The sequence below is a fragment of the Rissa tridactyla genome, chromosome 15 (genome assembly GCF_028500815.1).
Source record: "Rissa tridactyla isolate bRisTri1 chromosome 15, bRisTri1.patW.cur.20221130, whole genome shotgun sequence".
NCBI lineage: Eukaryota > Metazoa > Chordata > Aves > Charadriiformes > Laridae > Rissa > Rissa tridactyla.
Window position 1 is genome coordinate 6,243,157 of NC_071480.1, and position 25,169 is coordinate 6,268,325.

At 49.4% G+C, this 25,169-nt stretch overlaps 2 protein-coding genes across 2 annotated transcripts in view; both read left to right on the plus strand.

The window, feature by feature from the left end:
• The window catches only part of CD7 (CD7 molecule), a 214,967-nt gene that overhangs the window by 32,186 nt on the left and 157,612 nt on the right, over nt 1-25,169 (plus strand). The window lies entirely within an intron of this gene.
• The window catches only part of SEPTIN9 (septin 9), a 143,377-nt gene continuing 125,498 nt past the window's right edge, over nt 7,291-25,169 (plus strand). The window contains exon 1 of the mRNA XM_054221501.1: nt 7,291-7,327. Within this exon, the coding sequence (XP_054077476.1) occupies nt 7,306-7,327 (22 nt within the window). The 5' untranslated portion in view covers nt 7,291-7,305. The remainder of the gene's footprint in view (nt 7,328-25,169) is intronic.

Below are 25,169 nucleotides of genomic sequence, written 5' to 3' on the forward strand. Positions count from 1 at the left end.
TCCAGCGCTCTGCCTCTCTTCCGTGTTTCCTCCTTCCCCAGGGATGTATGTTCAGTTCTCTAAACCGCACTTGTGAAAAGGCACCTGATAATCCAGCTTGACCAAGGGCAGGCACTGGGGTAAACCCCTGCCCTGGGTTATGTATGATGCTTGGATTAAAAAAGAACAAACAGTGATATTCTCACTTGGGGGCAAGGGACATCCAGATCTCTTCTGTACAACTTTGGAAGGACACGGCTAGGGAAGCCTGCTGCCGCAAGGCTGGTGGGGCGAGGAAAGCGGTTGCCAGAGAGCATGAGAACAAGCCACGGTTTTCCCTCCTGGCACCTTTGCTGTGGGAGCAATCCATGGACGTTTGTGATTTTTTGCGCCTGTGCCATGGGAAGTGGAGGAGGTGGGTTTGAGGCTGATGTGATGTCCTGGTTTGAGGTAAAACAGAACCACTTTCCTGTTTTGTAAATTTACTTTTCAGCTGGGCCTCTTCTAACTGACTAAACTCTGAAATTAACAGCACAGTGTTCAGAATCTCTTCACTCTGAGTGAGAAGACCTGATTATACAAACAAATGGTACACAGAGGGGCTCTTGCATATTCTTATTGCTATAACAGCCGAGGTCAGCAACTTCATTATTTGCCCTGTTAGAGGGTCAGAAGTGGAAAAGCATAGAGGGGTCCCACCTGTAGGGAGGAGCGGACAGGACAGGTGACCCAAACCTGACCAACAGGGTATTCCATCCCGTCTGCATCATGCTCAGTATAAAAGCTAAGGGATCAAAAGGTCAACTCTCTTCCTTCAGTGGACGATCTCTGAAGATGACCCTGTCTGTTCATCTGCTTTTGATCCCAATCCAAGCATTCCTGACTACAGATCCGGAATCCAGCTCCTGTCTGTCACTGACTCCAGTCTAGGACTTTCCCTGTGCCTGCTGGTGATGTGATCGTTACCCTGGGAGCTGGATAGGGTTTTGTATATATTGTATACTTTTTTATTTTTTATTTATAATTTCATTATTTATTAATATTTTCATTAAAGTAGTTTAGTTCTTCTTTCTAAACTTGTAGATCTCCTTCTGTCTTCCTCACCTCTCTTGGGAGAGGGGGAAGGGCCGTCTGTCATTCTGATCATCAATCCAGCCAAACCCATGACACTGATGCAAAGCCATGGTTGTTGCCTCATTCCTGTAGTTTCAACTAAAACTCAGACCATAAAAGCCATAAAACAGGGTTGTATATTTGTGAAAAATGGGTTAAGCTTTGAGGCGTTTGAGAGTTTGACTTTGACCTGTTTTTGTTTTTCAAACTTGCAGCTAGTTTCAGAAGTGCTCAGCTGGCATTTTCTGAAAGCAGCCCAAGGATTTTACAATAATTAAGGAGGGGAGGTATTCATGTGGGTCAGCTCATGAAGCACCTTGAAGAGTTTTGCTTTCAGAGACTGGGGCTATTCAAAATGGAAAACACTTGTGACCTTTCATTCAGACTTCCCTTACATTCAGGGATTTTCCTTCTATTGAATGGGCATTGACTACTGCTTTTAATTTTTATTTTATTGTCTGTTAATACACCTTCAACTTTAATTGCAGGTTGAAGTATGCCCTTCCCTAACCATGGGAGAGGCTGCTCTACGAAAATGGCCATCTGATGTACCTTGTGGTTGAGCAGATGTTATCTTGTCTGGTAATGAAATTCTGCCTTGAGTAATTGGACATTCTTCCTGGTTCCTCATAATTAAGGCAGAAGAAGAGAACAAAACCTGCTGATTTGATATGAGTAATTGCTCCATTAAGTTATTTGCTTCCCCAGCGTAACCATCAGCCCAAAGAAGAGAACAGCATGACTATCAGACCATATATGACGATACTGTAATGCTGTGGGTCTTTGGTACTTCATTGTCAGATGGAATCACAGGGAAAGGAGTTAGGAGAAACACTGCTAAATTATTTACCTCTTAACCATATGCATTTAAGACCACAGAGGGAGTCTGGCTGTTGCTAGCTGTGCTGTGTCCTAACCAAGTGATTCAGTCCCTGGAAAACCAGAGGGCGAATGTATGAGGCTTTAGATCAGCACAGCTGCCTTGCCTCCTGTATCCGAGCATTGTGAATTGATGCCGAGAGGCTGAACATCTGTGGTGCCCTACTGTGGAGCAGGGAAAGGGGAGTGCTGCATTAAATCCTGGCCACTGGCAAGAAAAACGTGGCTCAGAACTGGAGTATGGCAAACCTTAGCTACAGTGATGGTTTATGTGTCTGCTGTTCTTTGTGTTTAGTTTTCCTGGCTTTGGCAGGCAGGTCTGCACACGCATTGGAGCACACAAGGACTCATTGGTGAGCACGCTGCCCCCGGTGACAGTGGGGGCAGGTAAACGGGCCTCCTTCACTTGTGCAGTTGCACGGGTTTAACTGAGACCTCAGCCATAATTTCAAGTAAGAGATTTGCCATCCATGTGGACCAGAGCTCCTCTTACGCACATCTGACTGCCCCATCTCCACGATTCAGTGGTTTTGTTGTTCACAAGCAACAGGTCAACCCAAATGCGTTTCATAAACCTCTCCTTCCTTATTTCCTCATTGCAAGCTTGAGAGCCAGGCTGCTGCATCGGAGCAGCTGCAGGGTTTATATGTGACTGCTGCTGAAGTCTGGGCTTGGAGGCTCCTTGGATGTGAATTCTGCTGCATTATCCCCAACTGCTAGAGGAAACAGTTCCAGGTCACTGCCGATCAGTCCTCCAGACCTCTGCGTGCTGTTCTCTGCGAAGCCTGTATTATCCAGGAATGCTATCAAAACTTTGATCATCAAACTGATTTCTATCTTGCTTTCCAAGATCCGGGCAGGTATGTTTTTGTAAGGCAGACTCCACTGAGCTCAGAGCTGGCAGACCCAATCTTCCTGCAGCTGTAACATTAGGTAGTAACAAGTTAGACAGCCTTGAGTTTTAATCCCAGTTTGGGCAACTGTTTCTCAGAATCATTAATAAAAATGCAATTTTACTCTTTCTTTTTTTTTTTGTAACTAAATGAGGATAATGAACTTAAGTAACCAGGGCATTGTAAGGATTAACTAAATGAGGCACAACCAACGCATTTTGTGAGCAAGCAAGCACTCCGTTAAGGCTGCAGGGGAAAGGGAGAGCAACCAGAGGTGCCATAATATTTTAATTTCCTCGAGAAGGTGGCAGAAAGCAGGGAATATCCTGCACGTGTCCAGCACTGGCTGATTGACCCTTGTCCTTTCCCACAAGCATCTTGCTGCCCTGGGCACCAGCAGCAGGAATTGTGCACCACAAAGAGCAGGGTGCTGAACTTTGCCTTGAGCTGGGCTGCCGGCAGTCAGCCCATCGGCACGGAGCCCTTGCACTTACCTTCAGTGGGCTGATGGAACCACCTGCCCTTTTCTGCTGACTTAGTGCATCTGAGTTGTTGTTGGACTTACCAAAGTCCACAGCGCAAGTCAGGTCCTGCTGCATGTGCAGCTGCATCAAAAGCTGCCCTTTGTGCCTGCCAGGGAGATCGCAGGCTCTAGGCAGTGAGGGTGGCCCTTCCTTGGCCAAAAACCACAAGGTCTCATCTTCCGTGGGGTTTCCTTCCCCTCTTACTACTTTTCCCTTGAATCCAGGTACTCTCCGAGCTGAGTTTTGCAGGACTTTCACTGTGATCTCTCTGGCCAGGGTGCAGTGCCACCGCTCACCTCGTGCCTCCCTGCCCTGGGCAGGACGGGTCGCTGGTGCAGAGCAGGGGGGAAGACTTTGCATCCTCTCTCCAGCCTAGCAGCCATAAAAGAGCAATTGATTGGGGAAAAGGAGCTTGGAGGATCATATATAAAACAAACCAAGCTGGAGAGGGAGATGTGGGTGGTTTACAGTACTGACACCTGAGTTTCTACCTCTAAATCAGAGATACTGTTCCCCAAAGAGGAGGCTCGGGCCTACTCTGCTGCTCACTGGCAGGTCTTTGAAGCATAAATTCCTGCTTATCCTTGTTGCTGGTCACCTGGGGAGCTCTGCTCTCTGCCATAACAGTGATTTTTTTTTTTTTTTTTTTTTTTTTTTGCCTACCAGGCAATGTCTTTGAGCCCCAGGGCAGCACTGAGTAACACACAGCCTCCCCACACCTCTCCCTGGGAAAACTCAGCCTTCCTCCCCTTTTGCAAGACAAGAGACTTGGTCTGAGAGGTTGAATGAGTCAGTAGGAGAGATGCAATTACACAGCTCGGCATACCCTAATGTCTAACTTCGTGCTGGTCCATGAGAGTGTAGAGTTGTTTTCCCTGGAGGTTCATCCTTTCCTTATTTCCATGCTTCCCTCCTCACTGCAGTAAGCATCACTTGGTGCTGTTGCCTCCCCCAGTCTCTCCCTCAGCTTGATCCTTTCCTGGGCCTCTGGCTCCCTGCCCCAGCCCACCGTACGGAGCTGGCGGTGCTTGTCTCTCTCGCTCCTCTGGCTGTATTATGTTTAGTTTTGGAGATTGCGTATCTTGGTGCAGGACCCCCACATGCTGGGGAACGTGCTGGAGGATGCTGCTGGGGGAGAGACAACACATACCACCAGCAGAAAATGCCTATCATGCCTGCCATGAAACTGCATGTGCTGCAGAGTAAGCCATGATGGACCAGGGCTGAGCCCACCGCAGCTGGGGCAGGCTTGGCAGCTGCTGCAGGAGGTGCAGCATCTGCAACCTTGGTAGGTTCAGGTGCTGCTGGGCTCAGAGGAGCTGGCCCATGCTTCACCCCACATAAGATCACTGCTATGCGCGTAGAGTTGGGCATTATGAGATGGAGACAAGTGAGGTTGACATCGTCTCGCAGAAAAGAGACCAGCTCTGCGCTCTGCCAGCACTGTGCTGGTGTTGGAGTGCCAGGGTGGGATGTCCAGGGCTGGTGTGGGACGGGTGCGAACACCGGGTCAGGTCTGAGCTGTTTTGGCAGGGCTGGGTGCATGAGGCTGACACTGTGCCTGCCTGTGCCGTGGCTGGGCTGAGCCAGCAGCCTGAATCCCTCACTTTCAGGAACAATAAATTCCCTCACTAATCTTACGAAAGAAGGGGCGGGGGGGGAAGGCGAGCTATAAATGACTTACCTATTTGAAGCCTGTGGGCTCTGCATTGCATTAAACATTAACCTGCTCTTCTGAGCCAAGCGACTGATTCTCTTGGTAATTCTGAGGCCCGGCAGCCAAAGAAAAGGATTCTTTGTCAGACAGTATTTCAGAGAGGGGGGGGGGGAAAAAGATCCCTTCAGCCATTTTCTGTCTCATCGTGTTTGTTTGGCCCTGCGGTAGAAAGCCTGCTCCACAATTTGCTGTTTGTGTTTGTGCAGTCAAGCTGATCAGATGGCTGTACCCCAGCCACGGCTCCGAAAACGCTGCTCACCAGCAGCCCCACAAAGACGCAGGCACACTTTGCACACGTAATCACGCACATATGTGGAGCCATATGCTTAATTGCACACATGTGCACATGTAATCACACACTTAATCAGGCACATGTGCACATATACCCATATGCAAGAACAGAAAGTTGTCTTTTGATCTTCTGTAAAGCGTATCCCTGTGAGTATTGAGTATTTAAAGTAGTCGTGCCCATCAGAGAGGTGCAGGCGAGAGCAGAGCAGGGGATTAGTGTCCAGGGGTGGGTTCTGCTCCTGGCTTTGCCCTTACCTGGTGTATGAGGTGGGGCAAGTCACTGTGCTATTGTTTCTCCTCCATAAATGTGACTAATGATTTCAAAAGCACCTGTGGGAAGAGTAATGTATTGTTACTGTGGGCTTAGATGCGTGTTTACTTAAGCAACAAAGCTGTGGTGGTTCAGAAGTTTTCTTGATGACGGAGTGGTTTTGGTAACATCTCTCTGCTGGAGACCACAGCGTAGCAGTAATGCAACGTAGTCGTGCAGCAGAGGGTAGAGCTGTTGCTGCTACAAACCTGGGAGCGTGTGAGTGCTCCTGAGCTGTTTCAGTGCAAAGTCTGGCTGCTTAGCGCTGAATCCCCCAGCGCTTTCAGCTAGCTCTTCAAATTTGGCACTAAATGCCGGAGAGGCTCAGACAAGCCTTTTTAAAACATCTGTTGCAGAGGTGATAATCTATGGCTGAGAAATGGTAACAAATGCTGATGGGACCGTATCATCTTAATCCAGCTCATCTGCCCTCTTCCTCTGTCCCTGTGCAATGCCAGGGTTAGGGCTGTTTTTTTGTTTGTTTTTTTTTCCTACTGTGGAAAAATCTACAACCAACTAGAAAGCCCTTTCTGCTGAAATTGTGCCTTTGCGCTGGTGGAAGTTTCTCCTGTGGATGGGACTTGTGCTGTGCATGGGGGACTCACCTGAGCAGGCTGTGGAAATCTTCTCGGCCACCAGCCCGGTCCTTCCTCCAGCACTTCACGCTCCTGCATTTCACCGTGCCTTTAGTCATGGCTAATCTCAACTTGCTCTTTCTTCCTGTCTGTGTTCATAATGCCCCCAGCTTATTGCATTTGCGTAACTAATTGTCCAATGTGTGTTTCACAAGGGAGTCATCAGGAGCATGTCTGCTTCCCTGGCAGACCCACGTGCTGAGGCACATAAGGAATAGCGAAATGGAGCCTCCTCTTTCCCAGTAACCTGGGGGAGGTGCCGGATCCCAGTGCTCTGGGGAGCTGGTTATGGGGTAGGTGGCTCTGTACCCACCCCAAGCAGCGAGTAACCGCTTGCACGTAGCTCTCCCCGTGTGGTAAATCTGCACGAGCTATTTTGCTCAGCTTACAGCCTTGAATGAATCCTTTGCTTGTGGGTTTGAAGAGGAAAAGTGTTTACACCGCGGGCTGCCGATGGGCCAGTAATGCACTTTGAACTAGAAACTGCCTGACTTGAGAGTGGGGCTGACCCGAGCTGCTCCTCCAGCAAAGAGCTGAATAAAATCTGTGGGGTGCACCAGGCTGGAGGCGTGAAATTCCCTCCCTTCCCTTTGCTGCACCGGCGAAATACACTGGGATTTCCAGGGCTGGGAGTTGGCAGGAGTAATCACCGGGAACCATTTGTTTTCCCAGAGGGTAACGTGGAGCCGGCGGGGAGGCTGAGCCCTGCTCTACCCCTGCCAGCGCCAGGAGAGTTGGAACAGCCCGTAACTGTGTGTGAGATTAGGAAAGGTGTGTGCTAATTAACGGGAGCGCTGGGCTGCCCCTCGGCTGGAGCTGCACGCGTGGATGCGGTGGCGGAGCGCGCGTCCCCTCCCTGTCCCTGCCTGCGCCAACAAAAGGATCACACCTGCGGCACGGCACCCCAGGGACCCAACGCCTTGCCGGCCCCGCTCCCGCTCATGTCACAGCTCGAAGAGACGGCATGAAGAAATCCTCATATTCAGGTGAGCCTCTTACCTCTCCCCCTTTCTGTCTGTACTGGGAAAAGAAAAAAAAAAAAGTTTAAAAAATCCTCAAAGCACAACTTGCGTAAGCCCTTCTCCATCCAAGTGTCTCTGTAGCAGAGTGAGTAGCTGGTTTACTTTGTATAAATAAACTGTTGATCAGTGGAAAAGGCTTAAAAAGCAAAACAAATCCAAGGAGGCAGCTTGTTCCAGGCAAAACTTGGTGTTGGTGGCACAGAGCTCGTTATTCAGGAGGCACCTGCGCCAGCGTGGGCTGAGCTCCAGTGCTGAGCGGCTGCTTGAAATTAAAACAGGACAGTGGCATTGTTTGTGACACCAGCTGCCTCTGGGGCTGGAGGGGTTTCCAAATCGGGGGTGGACGAGCTGGGATCCCCTAATGCTGTGGGACTCTCCTCTCCCTGCTCCCCACGCCGGCTTTCCCGGTCGTGCCCTGCAGGGTGAGGGCTCTGTGCCCACTGCTCTCGCAGGCTCCTTCCTCCACAGCTAACGTGGGAGCAAGCGACTGTGACTGATAGAATTTCTCTGAGCCGTCTGTGAAATCCTGCCGGCAGTCCCAAGAAGTGGCTGGCACACGATGGAGCGGACATATCTCCTACAAAAGTTCCGTTGCTCGGGTGCCTCTGGCAGCTCCTGTGCGTGCAGGACTTTGCTCCACAGCTGATTTGTGCTCGCTCCAGCTACCAGCCTGTGACCCCCCTGCTCTGTAAACCCAGTTCTGCCCTGCTTCTCCCTGGCCGCTGCAGGGACGCGGTGTCACCGTGCTGGCCAACTCCTGACATCCTGAGTCATGGGTCTGGCCACTCCGCGGGGATGTTTGGGGCAGCTGCCATGCTGCGAGTCACTCCAGCCACGTCACGGCCAGCTGGACTCTGCCTGAGCTCACAAGCCACAGGAGCTGGGGGTTTGTTTTCACTCGGAAAATTCCCTGTGTGATGCTGCTGCCTGTTTATTGTTAAAATTAATTAGTAATGTTTCTCTCTTGCATATTTCTATTCCCTCATTAGTGTTGCTAAATGGACTGATGGGAGGTTTTATTAGGGCTTGTATGCCGGGAACCTGAGAAAGCCTAAGCGTGATTATTAGCGTGTTGTAATGGATTAAGGTGGGTATTAATGGCTGTGCATTGTGTGTAAGGAAACCTGTTATTTGTAGAAGCCTCCTGAGGTGTGGATGGTGGCTAAAGCAGCCCTGGAGCAGACAGAAGTGGGGCAAAAAGAGGTCTGGAGATGGCAGACTATGTGTGACCTGATATTACGACTTCTTGCAGATGAGGCCACGTGGTCCTTAATTGCTTTGCTTGCTTTGGGTTGATTGTGCCGGAGTGAAGCTGTGGCACTGCAAACCCCCTGGTGTGACTGACGTCTGGTCAGTGTCCCAACACGCCTTCGCTTGGTGTTGTGACTGAGGTCAGCGGACATCTGGTTGGTACCTTTAATTCGAAAGGGACGGCAGTTGTACTTTGGAAACAGTTTGCCTCGAGATTTCCCTTTGGGACAGGGCGGTTTTTTAAGGAAAAGGAATAGAAGAATTACGGTAGCTGGGATACACTGTGGTGAAGCAACAGGAGAATTCACTATGACCACCACCAAGCTCGCAAAAAGCCCCGGCAGCTCTTGTGAGCAGCTCTGGTTTGCGTGCTGTGCAAAGGCTCCGCTTTCGATGTAGCAGCTCCTGGCCGGGCTGTGCTGGGGCCTTGCCTCTGGCTGATTCATCGGGCAGAAAGGCACTCCATGAATCACCCACCGCCTTTTGGAGAGCTGCCACCTCTGCGCGGGGCAGAGCCAGCCCTCCTTGTCCCGTAAATCCTGCGCATTTTACAAATCAGGGGAATGGCGATGGGGACTTGCTTTGGGGAATTTCACTGGAAATCCAGATTACTTCTCCAAGACATGAGTAAGATGTACGGAGTGCTGCAGAGCCTCTGAGCTCTCTACCGCCAGAGAAACTGGAGAGGTGACAAAGTGACTTCTCGGCTGCAAAGACTGCACTTCCCAAGCATGTTGCTGGCAATCCCTGGCAGGCTGGAAATGCAGTGCCTGGCTGGGAATCTCCCAAAAACGATGACAAAAGGAAACAATAAGCATCTTCTAAACACATTTTGAGGTTAGGGAGCATCCTTCGCTGGCCTTGTTTGCTCCTCTCCAGTATATTCTGGATCTGTTCTGTGGACTGGGTCCCTCTGGACCCAGCTGGAGGATCTCACTTGGCTTCACGAGGCTGAAGCTGCAGCTCCATCCTCCTCTGCGAGCGCCGCAATGCTGCTGTAAGTTCTCTCCCGTTAGCAGGCTGCTCCCTACCCTGGGCTGGATTTACCTTTTTGAAAGTATTTCAGGGGGAATCAGTACCCATCTGCTATGACTCTTGAGCACGTGCCATGTAGGTGTGGTTGGGATAGAGTTTGCTTTTGGATGCTTTACCTCTTACCAGCAGAGAGAGGCTCAGACCTTTGTGCCATAGCCGTGGGCGCGTGCGGCTCAGCCCGGTAGCGTTTTTTTCCCTGGAACTTCCCGGCAGCAGCCGTAGGAGGAAGGGAGAGGGTGAAAAGGGGATTTTACACAGCAAGTGAAAAATGAGCAATAACTGCTATTGAAGTCAGCTTTAAAATGTTTGTTTTACGGATGTCTATTATTTCAGATGCTTAAGGAAAGGAGAGTTTGGGGGTGTTTTTTTTTTTCTAAGATGTTTTACTTGTCCTGGGATACTATTTTTTTAAGGATTTTTTGATTCTCATTTTCCATTACTCAAGCATAATTGAATTGCCAATGCAGCAATAGACAGGATTTGTGATAAATCACATGAGTTATAGGTATTTTAAAGGATGGTGCAAATGGTTTTGGCCAAGGATGGTTTGCAATTTCAGGTTTATGTAAGAGGTTGGCATGCATGGAAATAAGGATTGCCCTAATTACAGTACCTCCCGAATTATCCGCAGTGGTTGTGTGAGCCACCCTTACCTAAACTGTGGACTCCTAATTTCTTGCTTAGGCGCGTAGAGAGAAATAACTCCTCATATATGAGCTCAGGCTATAGGAACAAATGCAGGAGTAACAGAGAACTGAGAACTAGCATTAGGATTTGGGAACAATTTTTTTTGCCATATCATGATTTGCAAAATGATTCCCTATAAAACACGGGCAATAGAATATAAGTCAAGTTGGAGTTGTTGGTATTATCTAGATTGGGAAGCTATGGGGAAAGAGCTCTGTCCTCTGCTGGGCTGGTTTATAGTGTCCCAGGACCCCTCCTGCCCCAGACCCATTGTGTTTCCTTGGTGCCGACACCACACGACGTCCTGTGGATGCTGACCACCCACAGCTCCGGTCCAAGGCAGCAGCAGTTAGAGGTGGTAGGATGGGAGGCAAGTTGGGCTTGTACCCCACCAACAGGCTGCCTGTTTGTGCTCTGGTACATGCAAGAACAGCAAGTGAGCTCTTGGTGGGGATGAGCGAGAGCTGTGGTGTGCGGCTGTGATAGCACGGGGATATGCACTGCAGCAAGTGCTCCTCTGGCAGCAATGAAGGAGTTTGTTGAAGCGCTGGTAGACTTGGTCCCACCTAAACACGCCCCAAGGGCTGTGGCTGGACAGGCACTGCCTGGTCTGGGGGCCTCGGCACATCTCTAGCTGCAGATGTCTTCTGAGATGGTCTGGAAAAACTGAGACTGAATCTTTCTCAGGCTGATACAGTGTGAGAGAGGCCCAGTGCGATGCCCTCAATGGCTTTTAACCTGTCATAAAAGCTGCTGGGTGGAGCAGAGATGACCTGGTGTTTGCAGAGCCCCATTGTTCTCTCCTGAACCAGACCTGTCTCCTGTCAGCTAACTGGCATTGTGTTTGTCTAAGCCATGGAAAAAGGAACAGCGTTGTTCAGATTGATTTTTATTTTTTTTTTTAGTTCACGGGACCAAGTGCAGTATCAAGGGAAAAAATATTGCTTGGATCCAACAAAAACATTAATTTAATTTTAGATTGTCATTTTGAACGTAGGTTTGAAATGGTTTGTTTTGAAATATATAAAAGTAAAAAAGCCATTTTTTTTCAGCTCAAACTCACAGCTAGCTCTTACTCCCCCAATTCTGCACTGCTGGGCCCAAGATGTCATTAAAAAAAATAAATGATTGTACTGAGGATTTGTAATCAACCACAAAAAGCTGGATCCTCAAGTCTGTTGCTGTTCAAACCTATTGCTCAAAACCTGAATTCAGTGCAAGCAATGCCTCCACCAGCTCAGATGAATGAAACGTTCCACTTCCACCTGCTCTCTGAGCGAAACAGCCCTGTCTGTGCCTGGTGTGCCAAAGCACGTCCGTGGTCTCTGTTGCAAGGAAGAGTTTAGCTGGTGAGGATCAAGAGCAACGCGCTTGACAGTTTTGCAGTAACAAACTGGTTAATGAAGAGGCCCAGCAGCCACTGGCACGGCTGCGTAGGGCTGGTGCAGTAAGTAAATGCATCAGCCTTCAGGAAGGCTTCTGCGGAATAGCAGGAGCAGAAAAAATGCTGGGGTTTCTGTTTCATCCTGTGTCCTCACTGCTTGGTGGGACAGAGCTACCACCGGAGCCGCAGCTGGTGGAGCAGCTCCCAGCGTGCTGGCGATTGGGCTGGTGTTTGTGTCTCTGCTTTTATTAGAGGCAGAAGTTCCTGTGCTGGGTTTTTGTGTTGTTTACAGTTGTCTCCTATCTCTCACCTTGCTCAGAGGATGCCGTTTTGGCTCTTTTGCTGCCACCCATCCCTGCCTTTGCACTCTTCCGACTCTCTGTGCTGGAGCAGAGCAGTGAAGCCTGGGTCTGGGCTTCTTTCCTTTCCCTTCGGCAGCAGAGCTGAAGCATTTGTAAAGCCGGTGTGAGAGTGGGGGATGTGAAAGGAAAAGGGTGAGGAGAGAGTTTTGGAGCCCAGGAGCAGAGGGAAGAAGAGGAACGGTGATGCTGGCAGTGCCATCATGGAGTGATCTGCTCCAGGAACACTGGTCCCTCGCCTGAGGCTGTGGAAGTTTTGCACGATGTGGTTTTGTGTTGGCATTGTGATACCTTGTGTTACTGAAGTAGCAGGAAGGGAAATAACAAGGACTACAAAATGAACTTCTTTCTTGATAATCCAAGAATAGCAGGAGGCTGGTGCACAAAGGGCTTGGCGTCGTCTTTTCAGGATGCTGAAAGCTCTGCAGTCTGGCTTGGCCAGCTGCGTGGGTGATTTGCATCATCAGATCCATGTGAAAGCTGGTTGATACCAAATGTCTATGGTCCCTGTCCTCCTTTAAAACCCCAAAGAAAAGAGCGAACAAACATGATGCGGTCCCTGCATGGCAAACACTTGTGCGCTGTTTTGGACAACTGCATCTCTAACTAGTCCATGCCTCACACGCACTTTCCAAAGTGGTCAGCAGCCACCATGCCCTCTCACATTCACGCATTCCGCCTGGTGGGTTTTCTTCCCAACCTCCTTAATTTATTTTTTTACCACTCCATCCATCACATCACACTGTTCCCTGCTCCATCCCAGCCCGAGTCACTTCCCCATCACTGCATACGCGGTTGGATGTGTTTGATGTTCCCACTGGCTCCTGCCAGCTGTTGTTTGAGCTATAGCAATGTTTAGAGGTGCCCAGAGGGAATGGGTACTGCTGCCCTGAGTGCTGTGGGGATGCAGGGTAAAAATATACGTCCTTCCCTCCCCATGCCTCCGAATTTCTCAATGACTGGTGTATGATGGGTGGCAGAAGCACAGGCCACGTGAGCAGGGCAGTGTTGCAGCCCGTGCTCCCAAGCCAATGGCATAGCTGAGAGGCAGTGTTGCCCAGGTCTGCACTGTGTGTTTAACAGCTAAAAACCTTTAACAAGTCTTCTGATGACTTTTAAAATGAGAAAAAGCGTATGCTTTAGAAAAATCAGACTTCTAGTGTGCCTGCCCTCTCTTGTGGTGGTAAAGCCTGTAATTTTGCTAGAGCACTACAAATTGTCGGAGTCTCTGTTGGACAAAAGCACCTTGATCCTCGGATGGACTGTTCTGAGCTGCCTTCAGGGCCTTGCAGGCCGTTTCTGGGGCTTAGCAGATATGAGGAGTTGTTGATGGCAACTGGCATTGGTCCTGGCAAACTTAGCTCTGTGCTGCTTTGCTGCAAAAAATTAGGTGGGACCGTGGGATGTTCAATCAAAAAGCATGACTGTTATATTTTACTTGTGTGCTGACAGAATATATTGCCATAACTGTCAACGTACTCCGTTGTCACATATTTCTGATGGCTCGTGATGATTGATGGAATCTTCTTACGAAAAAATTCTCCTGTAGCAGCCCCACACTGTGCTGGGGTGGCAGGATCAGCGTGATGGGTTTGGTTGGGTGCTCCGCTGTTGCCAGATCTGGCTGGTGTGTGCAGGCAGTGGCAGAGCTTTGCTTCAGGTAGCAAAACATCCTGACATCTGTTAGGAAATAGTTTGGAGAAGCAAGGGAATCCAGCCTGTGGAGAAAGCCAAAAAAAAAACCGCAACATGCAGACATATGCAGAAAATAACAAAAAGCCGTGTGGGGCCCAACGGAGTGATTAACTGCTTCCCCAAAACACTGATCACCTTCCCATGCCCACCTGGGGTGAGCAAGGAGAAGTGGTGCCATGTGGAAGGGGGAGATGTTGCTGCAGAGGATAACTCACTGCTTGCAGCGAAAGCCCTCCCAAAACCAGCGCTGCTGGTTACCAGACAGCGAGTGGGGCTTTGTGTGCGAGGCGAACCTGTCCCCTCTTACATGAGAGATGTCTTGGGTTTTGCAGCATAAGGTGGGGTCCAAATCCAGGGTGAACTCTGTGGAAGAGGAGAGGACTCTGTATCATAGCAATCTGTGAAGGTTTAACCTGTCAGGCCCGTGAAGTCTCTGCTTGCTTTTTGTAAGCTCCCTGGTGCCATGCAGGAGAGGGTGGGATCCACCTGTCCCCAGGGGTGATGCTGACTGGCCACATCAGTGTGTTTAACACCACACCAGTGAGTTTCCCTTCCTGACCAGTGCCAGTATCCTTGGGAAGAGCAGCCGTGCTGCATCTCTCATTCCCTACAGGAATTGCAGGCTGCCAGCGGTGGTGCGGTGGCAGAGAGGCAGTGCAGTCACTGGTGAGTCAGCCTGTTCCCACACTGGCCTGCAATGACTCCCCAGTGTCAAGGACGGCTCAAAGCACCCTTTACAGGGTTTATGCTTAAAAGGGGAGAGATCACTGCTGCCTGGGGAGCTGCTCCCTTCTGTGTAACTCATCATTCAGGTGATAGTGCAGGTTTGCAAAGGCTTTTCCTGCAGCTGCTGTGAGATGGGGCACCCCTCTATTGCCTAAAAGGGAATCCCAGTTTTGGGCTTGTAAGGCAACTTCCACTGCCAGGTGTGCTAAACAGCCTCTTACAGGGCTCAGTGGGATGCAGTTATCTGTAGAGCAGAGGCTGGCACCAGTGTGGGATGGCACCAGGAGGATGGGAAAGGAAAACTTCTGTCCAGTGTTGCTATATTTGCCAAAACAGCTGGCTGTGCTGGGCAGAACGGGGCTCGTTGTGAAGTTTCTTGCTCAAGCTTTAACATTGATCATTGTGCTTCAGACTGCTGTAGTGCAATATAAGTTACCTCCACGACCTGAATTTTTAATTTCAGTGAGGGCAGGTTGGAGTCTGCCTGGAGCGTGTAACTGTCCCCTCCATTTCCCTCAAACGCCATGCTGCCTTCAGTGCTCCCAGTTTGAGCAGATGGAAGTTAAACTGGAGGGACGATTGCAAGCTGGAACTAGCAGCAAAAGGAGTTTTTTCTTTTTCTTTTTTCCTTTGTCCATGCCAGATGAGTATTATTTACAGGAAACACTTTGTGCAGCTCTGAGATTTGTTTAGAGAAGGAGTGTAGGGGGAGGAGACAGCTAAAGGCATAATGGAAATAAAAAAGGTCACAGTAATGCTCAAGAAAGTCCATAATTTCCTGGTGTGGGAGTATGGCTATTCTGGGGACTGAGGGAACAACGGAGCTTGGGCTCTGGTTCCCAGGAGGGGAGAGCGCTTGCCAAGGGATGACCTGCAAGAGGAGCCAGCTGCCTCTGGGAAGAGCCCAGCACCCAGTATCTTTCCCCAAGGTCTTGTGGGGCTGAACCCAAAGCAGCTGCTGGGGACACAGAGGGTCCCTGACACTCAGTCGTTCCCTCAGCTCATGCAGAAACATGTCCCTTTGCAGGATGCGACGGTGATGCCAGAGAGCGCACGTACTTGGGGAGGAGGTTGGAGTCCTGATCCTCAAGAGCAGCCCCTGGGTGCAAGTTTGCTTTGGTTTTGATGTTATCAAGGGAAATGGGGGTTGCCTATAGCTTTGTATCATGGACAGAGTAAACAAAGGAAAGGAGGACAAGATGCCCTCAGCAATTGCTGCTGAGAGCTGCTGCTGAATGACTCAGTGGCTGAGTTGTAAGTGCCTGGACATGTACAAATAAAAGTTGCTGAGACAAATAACAGATCTTGGTGCGTTACAAGTCAGGACAAAGGACTTGCACATGATAGACCATGGGAGGTGGCAGGGGGTTGTTCAGGTGAGTTTAAGGTTGATGAAAAGCTGTGAGTTAAGGAGGCTGGAGGCTTTGGTTTGCCTGCAGGAAAGGTATAGCTCTGGGCTGCAGAAGTGTCGCCCACAGGCTCAGATGGTGGGTTGCTCTCAGCCTGCCCAGGTCTGTGACCGGGGGGGTGTCAGCTACTGGCATTCTACAACCGCTTTCCTCTCCTAATATTCAGTTTCCATCTTCCATCCAATGTAACTTTCAATTAATTTTTTCTAGAATCATAGGGTTGGAAGGGACCTCTGAAGATCATCTTCTCCAACCCCTCTGCCAGAGCAGAGTCACCCAGAGCAGGTGGCACAGGAACGCCTCCAGGCGGGTTTGGAATGTCTCCAGAGACGGAGACTCCACCACCTCTCTGGGCAGCCTGTGCCAGGGCTCTGCCACCCTCAAAGGAAAGAAGTTCCTCCTCATGTTTACGTGGAACTCCCTATGTTCAAGTTTGTGCCCATTACCCCTTGTCCTGTCCCTGGGCACCACTGAAAAGAGCCTGGCCCCATCCTCCTGACACCCCCCCTTTCAGTATTTATATGCATTGATAAGATCCCCCCTCAGGTGTCTTTTTTCCAGCCTGAAGGGACCCAAATCCCTCAGCCTTTCTTCACAAGAGAGGTGTTGCAGTCCCCTCATCCTCTTGGTAGCCCTTTGGTGTCCCCTCTTCAGCAGTTCCCTGTCCCTCTTGAACCAGGGAGCCCAGCACTGGACCCAGCACTCCAGATGTGCCCTCCCCAGGGCAGAGTAGTGGGTGAGGATGACCCCCCTCCACCTGCTCGCCACGCTCTTCTTGATGTACCCCCAGGATGCCATTGGCCTTCTTGGCCACAAGAGCCCATTGCTGGCCCGTGGTCATCCTGTTGTCCACCAGGACTCCCAGGTCTCTTTCCACAGAGCTTCTCTCCAGCAGGTCACCCCCAACCTGTCCTGGTGCAGGGGGTTATTCCTCCCCAGACGCAGCGCCCTACACTTGCCCTCATTGAATTTCATAAGGTTTCTCTCCGCCCAGCTCTCCAACCTATCCAGGTCTCTGGACAGGTGAGAATTTAAGTGAAATTTAATTTAAATTAAAAGTAATATATATTTAAATCAGTAGGAAAGAGGATGAAAAAGAATTCATTGCCTGCGTAGAATTCAATTTGGAGCACTGAAAGTTGATGATGTTGCCATCCCAATCCTGAAATGCTGTAATCCTCCTTGTCCTCTGATTTGCTCTGGGGAAGGTTTCTGACCTTGCCGATTTTCAGTGTTCTAGTGATAAAAGGAGTCACGTGTACTATATTGCTTTTATCTAAAGTCAATTGCTAGAAGCACCAGGAAATCCTTAAAATTAGACCTTTATTATGTGCTCTTGCAACCCTGCCTGCTGCATGAAGGGGTTTTTTTGCCTTTGGTGTCCTGCATTCGTGTGTTTAAGAGCATGTTTTACCAAATTGGGCACAATACTGAGAAATGTGAGTCTGAGTTGTGTCCAAGCTGTACCAAACCCACCACATCCTACCATGGAATTTCTAATGTCTGTTTTTTAACATTTGTTTTAGTAGATAGGTTATGACTCTTAGAACTGTTAAATGCTTACTCAACTGACTTATGCAGCCTGAAGGACTAACGTTACTGTAGCTAATTGCCCTTTGACGTTAATTGTCATTCAACTGCATCTGTAAACGCTTTCCCAAATTGCTGCACTGACAAGTGAGATGCTTCAGTTGGCGAGTCCCACATCTGAGCATGGAAAGGCTGTTGGTGCTGTGGGATGTCGGGGGATGTCGTGGCTTGGGTGGTCTCTCCCGTCCTGCTTGGCAGCTGCAGCGCAAGGCTCTGATTTATTTCCTGGAGTGGGGTTTTGTCAGATAAACCTCCCAACAGTGATGTGAAGTAATCTGACAGCTGATTTCTGCAGTTAATGTTGGGAAGGATGAGCTCAGCCTTGGAGTTGGATCCGTCTGTGGAGGTTTCAAACGTGCCTCCACTGCTCTTCTCCATTTGCTCCTTCATGGACCAGCTGCTCTCTAGGAAATTGGCATTGGGCATCAGTGTTTTAAAATACATGTCAGGCTTTTTGGGCAGTGTGTATGTGGTGGGGAGAGGGGAGGAGGATGTCTGTGGCTGAAGGGGTTTTGGTTGTGTGTTGTTTTTTCTATCTTTGGCTCTGCTAAGTTTTTAAGCATCGTGGGAAAAGAAAGAGCCCTATGCTTGAGCTGTGGTGGAGAAGGAATAGTAAAAGGTTGTTTCATAATATGTGTCTGGATTAATGTTCGGATCTTACTGAGCCTTTTATGTCCTTTCGGGCATGAATATAGGTATGAGAGCCCCTGGGAATGGATATAAGCCAGAAAAACCTCCTATGTCAATGTACTGGGTGCTTATTGTTGCAGGTGTCTGTTAGACCCTTTTATAGACTGCTCCTGTTCCTCGGCGGACAGTTTGTGGGCTACAAATAGACTGTGACTGTACATGGAGAGTAGGCTGCTCAGATACCCTGCCGATGAGTTGTGGCTTTTCTCCTTCTTCCCTGCCGCCCCCTCTCCGCTGACTGTGCGCTGCCAGGGCTGCCCGAGGAGGCACCAGGGCAGCTGCTTTGCCTGGGACTGTTCCATGCTCTCCTGCTTTCTGTCTGGAGATGACCTTATTTGAATTTCTAGGAGAGTATGGAGCTTGCCAGGGTGGGTTTGTTTGTGTTTCTCTCTAAGCAAACACCTGGCTGTCACGTGGAGCTGGAGCAGGTGGCAAGAAGCACCTTGTCCTATTCCAAGGTACTCGGAGTTTCAAGGCAAAATCATGGCTTATTAACACAGCCTGGAGGACCTCCTGTTAACCCTGTTGAGGGGAGGATGTCTGGGTGTTTCCCTGAGGCTCTGCGGCTCCCTCTGTGCTCTTAGGGCTGTGGGGAAAGGGCTGGCTGCAGTAGCCACCTGTGCAGATCTGATGGGAGCAGTCTGCTTGCCGCAAGGCTGGCCACACGTGGTCAGGTTTTCTTCATGTAGGTGGTCTGTCCTGGCTTCTTACACAGGGGGGATTCCAGATAGACAAGCTGGTTTAGTGCAAACAAACTCTTAAAGCGGAGCCTCTCTCCCTAACACCTGGTTGTCTTTTCACACGGAGGATCCAGTGCGCAGTGTTAGAGATTTGTAAAGGGAATGGTCTAATTCTATCTTCCACAAGGTGAACTTCTCCTCCCGAGGCCGAGCCCAGATGCTGTCGGGCACCTCATTTACAGAGCTCTGACAGTCTGCCTTCCGCACCTCAATTTGCAGTCGGCTCCATCCCATCTTCCTGCAAGCACCTGCCTGGAGTACTTGTCACCCTGAGCTATTTCTGCAGTTGATGATGGTAAAATCTGGGGATTCAGCCCACGTAGGATATGAATCTTTTGTAGGAACCTCCTGTATCCACTGACTCGAGGGAGTCTAGTGTATAGATTAGACCTTTGCACTGGTCCTTACTGAATCAGGTTGCATCCTACTTGGGTTTTCTGACTGTTGCCCATTTCCAGTGTATCAGGATTAGTTTAAATTCTAATATTCTCTAACATACTGGTGTTTCATCCCCACTTGGGATCATCTTCATTTTTTATAACCTTTCTGATGGGAAATTTCTGAATGATGTATCTTTAGGTCAAAATACAGCCGGGACACCAGGCTTTGGATTAAAAACTGTCTTGGCATAGTCCCTCGGAACATCCTGGAACCATCCAAGCCCTGTTATCTGTAGATTATGGGCAAAATAAAGCTATAAACCAAGTAGAGACCTCTGCTCTGGGGGGCTTAACACCCTCCTCTGCTTTTCAAATCATGTAATCATAATCTTTGCAAGATTAAGTGCTGTGTCAGCTGTGTGTTTGGGTATGTTGGGTTTTTTTAATTTCACTTTCTTATGGAATAAACCGATGGTGACAGATGCCCAGCAGTGCTGGAGGTCAGTGCTTTGTTTATGCAGAGGAAACTTATGGTGTGAGTGGTGGCGATTCCCTCTGGAGAGGGATGTGGCTGTTTCTCACCTTCTCCTGGAGCATGGGGCTACGTGGCAGGGGCCTCGCTCTGCGCTGGTACCACCAGGGCAGAGCCCTCCAGAGGGGCTTCGGGCTTCTTCAGGGGATTTGCTTTGTGAATAAACATCACCTTTTCTCCTGTGCTCCCAAAGTCTTCTCAAGCATCCATGGAAAATTCTCTGTGAAAGACATATGCTTATGTCCACTTTATTGCTGACGAAACTGAGCTGCAGAGAAACAAGCTGCTTCATTTGGTTTGTGTGGCCAGGATGGGGTGTAATCAGATATCCTGACTCCTGCTGCTTGTCTAATGACTGTGCAGATAACCAAAGTGCTTCCTATTCCTGTAAGTGCCTTCAGTCTTTGAGACATTGATCTTTAAGCTTGGAGAGAGCTGAGAATCCTGTATTACAGAGGACTGAAGCTCAGATAAAAACAAGGTAGAATTTAATTTTGCTTAAGCTGGGCCACCTAAAAGCAGCCATCTAAATCGGAGCTGGTCCCTGCAGCTTCTCTCCAGCCGGGGGCTGTCGGGTGAATCACCCTATCTGCCATCTCAGGACGGAGATGACTCGCTGGCTGCAGTGCCTGTCTCATCTGCTGACCATGGAGGGCGTCTGGGGCTCTTTCAAAGACATTTAATGTGAAATGCTCAAGCGGGTGCTGCCCTGAGGCTTGTAGGGATCTGTGGCAGAGCAGAGTCAAATCTAGGCCTTAGGATGATAACCAGAGGTGTCCAAATTAGTGAGCATCCTTCCTTCACAGGTGCTAAAGCACGTGGCCACCAGTTTGCAGAGAGCAGCAATGCAGCAAGGGACTGCTTGGGGTACCGGCAGTTTTCAGAAGAAGTGGCAGCATCCCTCGGTGCAGCTGGGGCTGCTTCTCCTGAGCTGCTCAGGACAGAGCTGATTGAGGAAAAGGCACACTGAGGACAGGCACTATTACAGATCTGATGTCTCAGAAATGGTAAATTCAGTAAATGCATTTTGGTCTGTACCAGTGAATGTTCTTCTCTGACTCTAAACCCCTTCACAAAGTGGTGCTTTTGTGGACAGGAAGAGGGGTGCCAGCAGGAAGCTTGCTGAGACAACACAGAAACATTTTCTACCCGTGATCTCAGCCACTGGAGATAAGGTTGGAATTTTGACACAGCCCCCCCCCCAGCCCAGAGCATCCTCCCTTGGCCCCTTGTTGATCCCGCAGCTCTGGACAGGGGAGGGAGGTTCCTGCCTGGGTGATGCTCCTGCAGGGGAACCAAAGGGATTGGGGCAGATTTGGGCTAGAGGGACATGGCAGTGTCATGGATCCCCCTCTGAAGAAGAGGTCTTGGAGTCCTCTGACTGTGAAGGATGCTATTCACAAAAGGTCAGCTTTCTAATAAACTCTGACAGTGGTTTAGGGGTCATCAGAAGTGATCTGAGCCTCCAGACAGAGAAAAACCTTTTGGGTTTGGCAGGCAGTGGCCTGTGCGTGCGCTGTGGCAGGTTGCACACAGCGTGGTTCATTACGTGTGGCATATGGTGGAAGTCCATAAGCTTCACCACGTGGGGAATCCTCTCTCATGCTGCTGCTTAGCACAGAGCAAGGTCTCGGTGGTGCTGGGATTTGGCGTGTGAGGGGTTAGGTTACTCAATAGTTGCAGGCTGAACTTTCCAGGGAAAATCCACGCCAGCAGGAAAATCCACAAAGCAGATCTCAGTCCTGTGCATACATGTGTATTTGTTACAGAAATAGCAGCGCTTGCCTTTTTTGTTGTGAGGATTTTCATAGTGGAGGCTGAACACTTGTCTCGTTGGGGTGAGTGACTCGAGGGAGAGTTCTGGGTTGGGGCTGGACCTCCGCTGCCCGGCTCTGTGCCCCCGAGCGTGCCGTGTTCCACGTACAATGCTGCCTTTCAGCCAGACCTACAGAATAGGCTTTGTGTCTGCTTGTGTGAGCCCTCTTTTAAGAGAGAAAAGCTTCCTTAGAGGCTGCAGGCAGTGCTCTGTGCTTTGAAATGGTTTCCACCTGTGCCAGGAGTGATTTCACTCTGCCTTTTGCCAGGGCTGAGCTGTTTGGTGGTGCCAGGTGCTTTGCCTTTCCCTTGCTGGCAGCTGCAGAAACCCATTAGAGGAACGAGTTGCACTGGGACTGCGGCGTACCTGGGGAGAAGAGCATGTGTTGTGGAGTTAGTATCAAGTAGCCGTGGTTTCTACAGCTGGGGCTTATTTAGATGAACCTATTCTTAATTTCCGTGCTGCCCCTCTGTTGGAGGTGACTGGTGGAGAGCATGGCTTGGCAGCGAGGTAGGTGTTGGGTCTAGAATTATTTTGTCCCTTTCAAAGATTTAAAACGACAAGCCGATAAGATACTGGCACTTATATTAATTCTACATCTTGGTTTTAAATTAATTTAGTGTTTTTATGCTGGTTGCCTTACTGCTTTTATGTACGGGGGCAGGACATGACATTCTGGGGCTCAGCAGGGGCAATGGGTACTTCGGAGAGCTAGTCCTCCTTCAAATGCTGCATGCGCGAGAGACTGGGGAGCTCACAGGAAATTTAATCTCCATGTTAATTGCTGATCACTCACAGATACAGCTTTAAGCAGCTTGTGTAGCTGACTTTGGGATTGTGGTTGGTCTTTTTGTGGGTGTCTGACTTGGAGATGGAAGAGAGAACTGTAAGGGTGGCATCGGTGTTTTTAAGATGCATTTAGGCCCTCTCAAGATAGAGATGGAGTTGTACTACGCTTCGTAAAGGCACTTTTGCAAACTCTAGTGTAAGCTGATCTGCAACATTAGGCACTCAAATACGTCCTAAAAATTGGCTGAAGTTCTCTTCTGTTCCAATTACCCTGCTACAGCCACTATTAAATATAATTGTAAGATACGGGGAAAAACATTCAAAGAATGTTACTAGCTTATGAAACTGGATTGCCTTGGCTACTTCTGGGGCAGAATTAGTAGGAGAAAACCCTCAATTGCATGGGTCTAGGGCTTCATCGTAGTCTTAAATTGTAACTTCTTCTTTCCTGATGTTTAAGGACAGCGGACATTGTCTCAGTAATCTATAGATAGTACCCAAATCATTCTTTACAGTACAGCTCAAATGTAAGAACATTAAATAATACACCCCTCCTGCTCCTATAAGCAGGGGAAGTGCTTGACACCTCATTTTACAGGCAGAAAAAAGGATATGTGGAGGAGGAAAGTTATGTGCGGTGAGAGCTGTGACGGAGTCAGAGGGGTCCCTGACTCTTCTGTCTGCAGGTGGCTTTGCCTCTGCAGCTGAGCTGGTCCTCCCTGGCCACCCCACCTCAGCATCTTCCTAGGGCAGGTTAGCCTCGAATGAGCAGAGATCGAGATGCGACTGGACTTGGGGTTAAAGGCAAATGTAAGAATGTGGATGTTTGGTGTCCCGAGGCACAGCTGTGATTCTGAGCTTAAATTTCTTCTGCAGGGCTGCTAAGGAGCTGGTTTCTGAACTGCAGCTTGGATCTAGGGATTTCTGACTTCCAGGTGATTCTGCGTAATATCAGAGGATTGCAGGGCGCCTTCCAAAGTGATACAGACTCATTGTGTGAACACATGACTGCAAAGTGTGTGTTCTGGCTGCTGCTACACTAGGGATGCTCAGGTGAAAGGGCTTCAGGTGCTGTTTGTAGCCCAAACTACGTTTGTGTGGATGTTTGATGCAGAGAGAAAAGTGACCGCCATCTGCTTGAGCTGAATGCTTCTCTAACATTACCTGTTCCCAAACAAATGGCCAGGCAGTTTGTGGGTTTTGATTCTGTGAATCTGAGTTTCTGGCTAGGGAGGGAATGGGCTTTAGCAACTGTGGTCCCTTGGCTGCTTCTTTGCCGGTCCCTGGTTCCTTCACCTAGATGTCAGATGGCTGCAGTGGAGCATCTTGTGTGCTGTGTGGAAGAAAAGGGCACTTTGTCACGAGACTGGAGTGAGACTTGGACTTGTGTGTGTGCGCACCCGAGTGAAATCCCTGGCTGAGGTTTTTTTTCCCCTTTGCAGTGTCTTCAGAGACAGCCACTGGTCTCACAGCCAAAGACTGCCCCTTTTCTCCTCCAGCTGTGGATGAGGAATTGCTCGCTAAGGCTGGGGAGTCCAAGGTGGCCGGGTCTGCTCTGGGTGTCCTGTTTGCTATAGACACTGGCACGCCTCCGCCACGCAGCCTGGTGGGTCACCCAGGCTTAGGAGAACCCTTAACCTCTGCCCTTTGTCGTCGGCAGCCCTTTGGTTGGTGAGCTGCTGCCTCTTTGTTCTCGGCTTTTCTCCTCTATATACACCCCCATCCCTCTCTGGGAAAAATCAACATTTGCCTTTCAGAGCCTGGCAAACAGAAGGGGTCTGTATTACATCCTGATGGCAGCCCCAGGCTTGCAGGGCTCTGATAATAAATCCAGGGATGTTTGTTGTGGGGGGACCCTCTGAAACACAAGTTTTTCTGTTCTGTGTGTCTGAAACGAGCAGGGAAGCTGCGAGTGGTCACTGAGCAAATCCCGTGGCTGAAAAATAAAATTTGGATTGCATTGAGGTTATAAGATTGATTTAAAATCTTAGTAAGGATGATTTTTTTTTTCCCCAAAGTAACACATTGCTGCTTAGTGTGCTAAAGCTGTGCAGGGTGTCAGAGTGCAGCGGAGAGCCAGATGCTGGGAAGTTTGCACCAGGAGTTCTCCGCTATGGTCAGAGCCAGGGCGTTATGGGCCTGTGGGGAGGAGAGCCGTGGGGTGGCTTGAGAGTATTTGATCCATATGGAAATACCACATTGCAGTTCTAAAATTCCTTTCCCTTCCTTCAAAGCTGATAGTGGTTTTCTCCAACTAATCCATGGCCATTGCCAGATGAACCTGAGGAAGTTAGGTGCACTCGTGAGTCTGGGTGCTGTAAATGTTTGAGGGGTTCTTGGAAGGTGAAGGATGAGCAGAGATCGCTTGTTTTGTTCTCTGTTTGCATAGTGCTCTGCATGCTAAACCTTATCCCTTGTCCATTCAGGCTTCTGGGGACTCTTGTGCTATTAATGTTGATCATTAACTAACACGCTTCTGTCTCTTGTGGCAGCTGGTTAATGTAAGATCTTGATCATTGCTGCCTTTGAGCAAGGCTGCAGCTTGGACGAGTTCAGACACTTTTCCTCCTTCCCATCTCTGCTGGGATGCTGCAGATTCTGCAGAAACAAATGGGACCAGATCCAAGCTGCTCTCACGATGGCTTTGTGAGCTCTGTGACCTTCTTTGCGAAACACCCTCACGTAGTGAAAATGCCGTGAGGACACTGTTTGGTGTAGTTCTA